Raw genomic sequence first — 9470 nt, 5'->3', positions numbered from 1 at the left:
TCTCCTTTTCCTCTGCCTCAGTCACACAGTACACGTTGCCATTGCTGGGACTGCAGGATTCCCCCCCTAATTTGATCAAATTCTGTCCGTGTAGCCAGGGCAGAATTGGGTGGTTCTGTCATGGAGGGTTCTGTGAGTGATAAGTGCCCCATAGCTGCAGAATGTCGTGTCATACAAAACAAGGTGTGGTTGTGCTCGCTCACGACCCGCTGGAAGAAAGCTGATCGCTTTCATGGGTTAAGACAGGCAGCAGGATATCTGGAGAGAATTGTGATTATTCTGGTGGAAATTTAAGAAAATCAAATTCTAGTTCTCACTGTTTTGTGACATCCAGTAAGGCAAACGGTTGCCATTATGCAAGATTTGTTTTAAAGCCAGAAGAGTGTTTTTCCCTCTTATTTGGGACAGTCACCCAGAAAATGCTGTATGGCACTTTAAAGAAATAGTGAATACCAAAAGCTGTTGTGTAAATCTTTGCTGACATCTTTTTGGTCATTTCATCACATATTTTGTGGATAATCGAAAATATTCAACTACTGGAATTACCATGATTAGCAAAAGCACTTTGAGAATGACTCTCTTGACCACGCACTTAACATGTTACAGACCTGTGATGTCTTTTGTTTCACTATCTTAATATATTTATTTAATATTAATTTACTATTATTGCAGAGTTCTACCTTGCAATAAATTGCATATTATAAATTTCAAATCCACAAAATGATTGAGAATCATACACGAGTAGGGAAGGCAAACATAACAAAAGAGAACGAGCCACATCAAAGACCCTTACTGTTGGTGAAACTCTGAGGTGTGTGCATGGTATTGTCTATTCCTGTAATGGCTGAAAGTTTAATTAGTGTTTTGTTTTCATCTACTTACAAGGAGTCTCCAAACTAACAACTCAGGGAGTTGAGGTATGAAATATACCGCTAACTTGAGGTATTGACCTCTGAGCTACTCACCTTGTGTTCCTTTCACAGTGAGTGGTGATACAGCCATTAATATCCAACTCGTAATCCATGCAATCAAACAGTGGGGTCTAATTTTGGACAGAATAAATCATCCTGACATTTATGAGAGCTTGTGCAAGACCAATGACACAAAGCGCTGTTGCAAACCGCCTCCTTTACCTGCATGACAGTGAAGGAGGCTGTGGGCAGGGAGCTGGCATGCCACAAACACTGAGAAAGAAGGATGCGTGCCTCTCGGCTTACAGGAGGGCAGCCTTCCAACAGGATAATGCAGGGAACTGGACTACAACTGAGTAGCATCACAGATTCTTCCTGTGTTCAGCTGTTACAGCAGGAACAGTCCAAGATCTGACCAGCACAAGATTCTGTTTTAGCTGGTTTTACACCTTTTTTGCCTTGATCTCTGAATATATTACTCTGCAATAAGGATAAGGTCCTTGCTTCGTGAAAAAGCATCTATAAATATGGAAGACGATGTGGATTTGCAACGAGCATGCTGATAAATGACATTAGGGCAGTGACCTCTTTGGCACAACAGTCTAACCTTACTGCCCCTCAAATTCCTATTATGCTACCTAAATTAGATGTGTACAGAACAATTATACAAAAAGGATCATTCTTCCTGAATGTAGCAAAACCAAATTATTTCATTACTGTAAGAAAACTCTTTCAGGCCAGCAGTCTTGCATGTAGTTTATGAACAATGACTCATGTTGATTCTGCTCTTAAGAGAGGTGATCAGAGTTCATTTTGCAAAGATTGGCAGGCAAATAATCTTCCTATTTCATCTCTAGAACACGTGTAGTTGGAAGCTTCTTCTGGAACTTGAGATCGCTGTTAGACTGAGTCTAAGCCTCAGCATTCATTTTTAAGGCTTTCAGCTGTATCCTCTCATCACCATCTTCACCATTGGAGATGGGACTCATTTCTTGAATATTCAAGAGATCTCCGGTACTGCAAGTCTTCCCCGTGTTACTGGAACTCATTCTCAGGGCTCTTCTCGGAAGGTCTTCCTTTCTCGAGCTGATCTTCTGAAGTTTAAAAGGGAGCTTGTTTTTCTCTCCTGCAATGTCAATGCAGTCAAGTGAACAAACCTTTTCTCTTCTGGTCTTGTTGTTATCAATAGGACTGTTCAAAGAAGATGACAGAGAGAGGTTTTCTTCTTGCTCTTTAACACTGTAAGGAGGAGTGGGGACTTCAAATGTAGCATGAAACTGAGAATAATCAACACGGAAAAAGCCATCTTCCAGGGACATTACTGGCAGGAATCTGTGACCCCAAAGAACTTCATCTTCTGTATACGAGGTTCTAGCTTGACATGTCATTCCTGTGGAAACAGAGACAAGAGCATGGCATTGTAACATGAGCACGCAGACCAGCAATGGTCCTTAATACAGGAATCACATAAGGGTGTTGTACTCAAGGAGTGGCAGGGTGCATCTCTTCTCAGCTGTATTGGCCATTTTGGGCACCAGTAATGGCAAAGGGAGGTCTTCTGTAGCCACGGAATGTCAGTAACCTATGGCAGGATGTTCTGGAGCATGCAGGAGCCTGCAAGGATTGAGAACTGCCTCGCTCAAAATACCAGGACTGAAGACAAAGACTGAAAATTAGAGCATGCGTCTTACTCTAAAGCTTACCAGTAGTCTCAACGATTCCTTCAAGGATGACAACTATTTCAAATTGTTCGCTTCTTAGTGATCTTTGTGAGAGACAGAAAAAGGGGCTCTTTGAGTTAATTTCATGACAGATGGTTAATGGGGAAACTAAAAACAGCTGGTCAGCTCCAGTTCCAAATCCAACATCCAGTTCACATTGGTCTAGTGGCAGAAATTCCCCCTCCGGTGTCTGTCGGGACTAAAGATGAAAAAACAGTTCAGTAAACACTGTGTGAAGCAAAACACAAGAAGCAATGCAATGAAATTTAAACCCGCCTCTTTCGTGACATTGTTATCTCTGTATCAGGTCATCATACGGAGATACAAGTAATGCTAAAGCCTACGAAGCTAATGTGTATGACTAACTCTGACATTTCTCATCATTCCACCAGATCTCAAACTGGATTATGACATATACGTATTTTACAAATCCCTGACAAAAACATCAGGTACTACATGCCTGGTAACAGATACTTGCTATGCAGCAAAAGCTGTGATTAGTGAGAACACAATCGACGAGCCAGGCATATTTTAATCCATTGTCTGAATTCCCATTGCTTTACTTTTATGTTACTCATTTTGGTTTGCAGGAACTGTGATGTTCTCAGGACTCAAAGGACTTTAAGGTAAGCAGCACAGTAATAGTAGAGCATGTCTGGTGCATCACAGTTCCACAAAATCATCCGAATCACTGTTAGCAATGCTATCATCACTTCCTAATTGGTATGTACCACCTACTGTTCAGTATTTCTTATGGTCATTATTAAGCTGAGTGCTGTGTTTGTATAATTTCCCAGGTCCATTATAAAATACTGATAGGTTAGCTTTTTCTTTCCTAGCTCCCTACGATTTTCCTGGTATTCAAAGTGTAACTGAAGGCGTACTGCAGTCGACCAGGCAGATCCTCAGCTGATTGCCTTGAAGGTCTCTGGTGGAAATTGCCGGGTAAAACTGATGCTTTGCAGAGCCTATTGAAAATCCCATTTAAATTCCTGTCTGCTTATTGCTTGGTTAGAAAGCACATAACTCTTTGAGAAGCTTATTATTGATGATAAATGATAGCTGATGACATAGTTACTAAATAGTTCTAGCTGTGTTGCATTAGTACTGACAAATGTATTGGTTTCATTGCTTGGAAACTCCATCCATTAGTCACAGGGGACAAGCTGAAGCCAGCAGTTTTGCTGTTGACTTGGATTGGATTGGTTTTCCTCAATGAAAGTTTCTGTCTTTAAAAAAAAAAATTAAAAAAAAAAAAACAACCTCTAAGCAACTGCCATACTTTCAGATCATCTCTCTGCTTCACTTGCATCTTAAAAATGCTAAATATCTGCCTGCCTGGCGTTTCCTGCCATTACATAACCAGTTAGGTAGCTGCTGGAGTGCTGCTCCTTACTAAATACAATGCTTTATTTCATTTATGTGCTATGTGTCTGCTTTTATGCTCAGGAAAAAAAAAAATCTTCCCATCTAAATAACCAAGTTCTCCCTTAGACAAGAAATGGTTTCTCCACTAGCGATGAGGACAGGGAAAATGTCGGCTGCTTGCTTGTAAAAATGTTCTTGAGGATTATTAGTGCTCTGAGAGGTAAAGGAAAGCAATAGAAAGTAATAGGGATCAAATTCACTACTATTTAGCAGTCATGATGTTCTGTGGTACGCAAAGTGTAATCAAACTACTGCAGAAATAGCCCTCCTCTTTCCCTGAGGGAGCCAGCAGAACCGAGCTGCAGACTTCGCCGCGGCTTTTGTTGCCTGGCTACTGTTCAGCAGGTGCACAGATCAGCTGGCGATGGATGATCTTTGCTCGAAGGTAACGAGGCTCAGCATGAACTCTGTGAACCCACGTCTAAACCTCCAGTTCTTCCAAAGTTTTATCGAATACAATTCCCTAGCCAAAGACGTGTGTGTTTGCAAAAATCACTGCCTGGATGAGTTAAGACCTGTTTCATCTAGAAACCGTTTTTTCTCTGGGGAATAGTTTTTGATCAAATTCACTCAACAGTAAACAAATCCAGCAAGGATTAGAGGTTACAGATCTGGGAGAAAGCAAAAGGTTGTGCTTGAGGTATTCGGCATCTACACACATGACTGATTTATGCAGGGCATGGAGAATTTTCAAAATAAACTTATTTGTTAAATGAAATGAAATGAACCTAAACAAAATAGTTTAATAGCCATCATTTTTTTTTTTTGGCTTTTTTTTATTTTTATTTTTTTCAGAGGAGCACAGAAGAGGGCACAGGGCTGTAAACAGTCAGCAATATTTTCTCCTGTAGTTTTCTGCCACTGGATTTTTGTTTTATTTCTTATTACAAGGCAGATTTGCATCACATCATCCTTTAGTCTGTTTTTGTGTCTGGCCAAACATTTTATGCCCTCTTACTCTTCGCTCCTGTTCTTCATTCATTCTTGGTACTTTTCTAAACCCTGTTTATGCACATCCTTCTTTAACTAGACATGATGCAGTTATATTATTATAATGATATACTATTACAATAAGGTTGGGCTTTTTCAGGCCAAAGAAGAGATGGCTTCGAGGGAAATCTAATAGCAACCTTCCAAAACTGAAGAGGAATGTAATTAATAAGATGGAGCCAGGCTCTTCACAGCACTGCACAGCGGGAGCATGAGAGAGAGCAGGCATAAGTATAAACGTGAAGTTCAGATTTAATTTAAGAAAAACTCCTCCACTGTTTGGACAGTTAAGCAGTGGAAGAGTTTGCCCAGCAAGGCTGCACAGTCTCTTTCTTAGATGATTCCAAAATGAGACTGGATAAAGCCCTGAGCAGCCCGGTCTGACTGTCTAGCTCACCCTGCTTTGAGCAGGACTGGAGACCTCCTGAGGTCCATTTCTAACCTGAATGATTCTTTGATTCTAAAAAGCATCTCATTTGCCCCATCTGCATGCGCCCTGCTTATCGAGTGATTGAGATCACAGTATAATTAGTCTTCTGACTTATTTGCCATGCCTATCGCCTGCCATCTACAAACCTTTAGTTACAGTTCTGTTTGCTTCCTGCTCATTCAAAACTGAATTAGGACAGCTCAAAGAATAGGTGTATGCCAGTCATAACTCACACTGCACAGGCTGTTTGACTACCGTGCCTCACAGTTCAATTTTAAAACTATTACTTAGCACATGCTGAAATCAGTCCATGATGATTTTACATTCCTTGGCTTTCTGAATCAAAATGTCCCATACCACCAGCTGAAATGCTGTGGTGTGAAACACCAACACTATCATGTTTATCAGTGAAATCTGTAGTCCCATCAAGAAAAGATACAAATAGGTATCACGGCTAATTTAAAAAAAAATCAATCACCATATGGTGGATGCTGCTTGTTGCTGTTATCACCAGGCTCCTCAGGCACACTGGGAACTAACAGGCTGTGACACTGAAAAAGCCAGAACCTGGAACTGCACTTTTTCAGCAGCTAGTTCCAACCAGCTTTTTTGTGGTTCTTGCCCCCAGAGTTTGCTTTTCCCCTCTTTTAGAGCCCTCAGTGTAAATTAGAAAGACTCAGGTTTCTGGAAAAGTTGTTATTGAAACAAGCACACATAGTCTTGTAACTCTGTTTTCTAACTCTCCACAACAGCATCCAAAAAGGGCTCCAAACCTCTCTGTGCCATCACTGTGCCACATTGCTAGGCAGTGCCCTGGACCAAAAAAGAGCCAGCACTGCTTGATGGCACCAGTGCAATCTGCTGATTATCTGAGGGTGTGTAAAATGCTAGTAGTAAATGCCATTGGGGCAGACTTCGATTGGTGTACTTTCTTTGCAAAGGTAAATCCGTGGGGCTCCCTTGGTCCCGCTGAAACACTATGTTCAGTACAAAATACGGCTTCTGTCTCAAGTGGGAAGGCATGATAAGACATATCCCTTCACATTGTTTCACTGTGACACAAGGAAAAACATCTCACTATCTAATCGGATGCAGAAGTGTAGCAAGATCAGCTGTCAGCAGTGCTGCACGCAGCACAGCTGAAGGCACAGCTCGCAGGAAGGCAGGACTTGCTAGAGAGAAATGGTTTGTCAGCTACGTCACATTCACCATCGGTTTACAGGACACACAAAGGAAGCTCCTGCAAGGCAGCTGATGTGAATTCACATGCTGCTGGAACAGCCGCTGCGACTGCTTGGAACAGCGTGTCCAGCTGAAGGAGGCACCTCGACAAACCGATGAGGATTTAAAAAGAGACCTGGGAACCAAGAAGAGGCTAGAAAACAACCCGTGTAGTAAGGACTGAGGGTGCAGGTAGTACACAAACATCCCCTTTCAAACCTTCTTGTGTCCATAGCTCAGCTTTGCCAAAGGTCGCAAAGCAGCTTGAAGTCATGGGCATGATGCTAATGTGTAAGAAATCAAATATTCCTCAGTGATCCACTGCCTCATCTATGAAACAGCGATTGTGGGAATCAGCCAAGCAGGTCTCTCGAATGCCCTCATGTTTTCTATATATACCAAGCATTGTGTAGCAACTGAACTGTTAGCACCAGGCTGCGTGCTCAGTGTCTTATTTCAAAAGAAGTTTGCAGTGAATTACTGTCATTGTCAAATCCCAACTGTGGCGCTGCTCCTATTCCACCTCGGCTTGCATTCCATCTTGGATGAGGGCCAGAAATAAATACTTTAGCAGAGGCTTTCTGCTCATTTCTAATGCTAACGATCAGGAAAAATAATGGATTATCTGGCTTGCTGATTCCTACAGAAATGGTTCTTCTATAATTCTGGGCAGTCTGTTTCCATGTACATATTCAGACTCTTTTTGAATCTTAGCAGATCTCCGAGGTATTCTGTGACAAGCCAAATTCACAGCTAAGTCAAGCATTCTGCACAAAACAGAGGAAAAGCAGCCCTCCACATTTACCACTGTCCTGTCATCTCCTGTATCAGGCTTGTTCCTGCAGATTATTAAAATGGCCAAACAGTTGTTCCAAAAAGAGGATTACCATACAGAATACGGAACATTTCTGACACAACTGCACACAGTATTTTCCTTCCATGCTACTCTTGCCCGGTGTATCTGAGAACTTCTGTGGCTGCCAAACCGTCTCCTTTATTTTCTTTATTTTTTTTGGATGTGATCTCCTTTGAATTCCAGTTCTTTCTTGCATTCTGAATTACACTGACCACTGTCAGTGCCTACTAAATGGATATTGGTGACAGTTAAAGGGCTTTTCCACTCAAGCTCATGACACAGACCCTCTGCAATGCTGGAGGGCCACTGGCAGGACCCGTGGGGTAAGGAATTGTGAGTTAGAGCTCCCCGAGTTTTCCCATGGGAAAAACAGGGTCAAGGTTTATCTTTGTTCTCAGCAAATGCTGAGATCGATTCCTTATTCACCTGTGAAGGGGCATGCCTTGGTATTCCTCCCTGCTTCTTCAGACATCCTTCCTGAGCAAGCTGGCTTCCCACCAGCCTCACAACCCCCCTCTGGTGAGACTGTCTTTTCCCCTCCACCTGCTTGCCTCTTCCCTGGCTCCTGCTGGAGGCAATCACCGCAGTTTCTTCTGAAACTCTGTCCCACCCCAGCCAAGTCCCCTCGTCCACGCACCACCGGGCAGGGCAGCGGGGTTGCTCTTACTGCGTGTGTTTGCCCTCGAGCCGTGCCCTCCCAGCATCGCCCACCACAACCGGGGTACCTCAGCCCTCCTGCTGCCTCGCCGAGCCTCACCTTGATCAGCTTGCAGCGGATCTGGGCAGAAACCATGTGGCTGTTGCGGAGGTTGCCCACGCGGAACATGAGGCAGAGCTTGCCATCCCGCTGCGAGACGACTGCGGCGCGGCTGAACATGAGGGTCTCGGCTCGCTTCTTGGGCTGGGACATCTTGATGAACATGCAGCCGATGAGGAACGCGTCGACGATGGAACCCAGCAGCGACTGGAAGAGGAAGAGCACGATGCCCTCAGGGCAGCGCTCGGTAATGTAGCGGTGCCCGTAGCCGATGGTGGCTTCGGTCTCTATGAAGAAGAGGAAGGCGGAGGGAAAGTTGTACACGTTGGCCACGCACGGGCTGTAGGTGTCATCGTGCGCCCGGTGCAGGTCCCCTCGCAGGTAGGCGATGCCCCACCACATCGAAGCCATGACCAGCCAGGCGACCGTGTAGGTCAGCAGGAAGATGAGCAGGTTCCAGCGCCACTTGAGGTCCACCAGCGTGGTGAAGAGGTCGGACAGGTAACGGCTGCTCTCGCCGCCCAGGTTGCCGTGCTGCACGTTGCAGCGCCCGTTCTTGTCCACGAAGCGCTGCCGCTCTCTGCGGGCACCGCCGCCGCCTGGGCCCACCGCCTGGTACTCATCCCCAAACTTCCTGCGCACCGCAGCCATGCCGCCGAGCCCTTCGGTGGGCCACGGGGGGAGTGCAGGGATCCCCACGGAGCTGCAGCCAGCCGGCGAGGCTGCGCAGCCAGCGGGAGAGCCGGAGCGGTGGGCGGCAGCGGGGCGGAGCGGAGCTCGCTGCTGGTGGCCGGGGGCTGGCTCGCTGAGGCCTGTGGGGTCCGGTGGTCAGCTCGGTGTTGCCCGTAGACAACGGGGTGCTGAGCGTCGCTCCCAGGCTGGGCAGGAGCTGGCTGCTGTGGTTTGGTCCAAGCTGCTCGCAGCCGGCGCCTCGCTCGTCGCTCTGCCCAAATCTCGGCTCACTGTAGCACCCCGGTAGCGGAGTGAGAATAATGATGGGAGCGGCAGCGAGGCATCCGCCGAGAGAGGCCGTGCTGCCAGCAGCGCCAGGGATTTTAAAAGGAATTCCTGAAATAGGTCAGCTTTTAAAGGGATGCGAGCATGCTAATCCTCAGCCTGCATTTAAAAGAAAATAAGTATTCCGAGCAAACACAGG

The 9470-nt window shown here is 45.2% G+C and overlaps 1 protein-coding gene across 1 annotated transcript; it reads right to left on the bottom strand.

Annotated features, from left to right (window-relative positions):
• Positions 1–573: 573 nt before the first annotated feature.
• On the bottom strand, positions 574–9063 carry LOC116498568 (G protein-activated inward rectifier potassium channel 1-like). The gene is made up of 3 exons (XM_032202896.1): positions 8315–9063; positions 2615–2831; positions 574–2301 (listed from the first exon to the last, which is right to left on the bottom strand). The coding sequence occupies exons 1-3, from the start codon at positions 8963–8965 to the stop codon at positions 1823–1825; spliced, it is 1347 nt and encodes a 448-aa protein (XP_032058787.1). The 5' UTR covers positions 8966–9063; the 3' UTR covers positions 574–1822.
• Positions 9064–9470: the final 407 nt, after the last annotated feature.

This window comes from Aythya fuligula, chromosome 24 (genome assembly GCF_009819795.1).
Source record: "Aythya fuligula isolate bAytFul2 chromosome 24, bAytFul2.pri, whole genome shotgun sequence".
NCBI lineage: Eukaryota > Metazoa > Chordata > Aves > Anseriformes > Anatidae > Aythya > Aythya fuligula.
The sequence above is the reverse complement of the archived record's forward strand: the minus strand, read 5'-3'. Positions and strand labels throughout refer to the sequence as shown.

Excerpts from the sequence above, each read along its gene's own strand:
- LOC116498568 (XM_032202896.1), bottom strand. The coding sequence starts at position 8,965 with ATGGCTGCGGTGCGCAGGAAGTTTGGGGATGAGTACCAGGCGGTGGGC. Across the intron at positions 2,832-8,314 it reads TCCGCTGCAAGCTGATCAAG|TCCCGACAGACACCGGAGGG; the intron begins GTGAGGCTCGGC and ends TTTCATCTTTAG. Across the intron at positions 2,302-2,614 it reads AGGAATCGTTGAGACTACTG|GAATGACATGTCAAGCTAGA; the intron begins GTAAGCTTTAGA and ends CTGTTTCCACAG.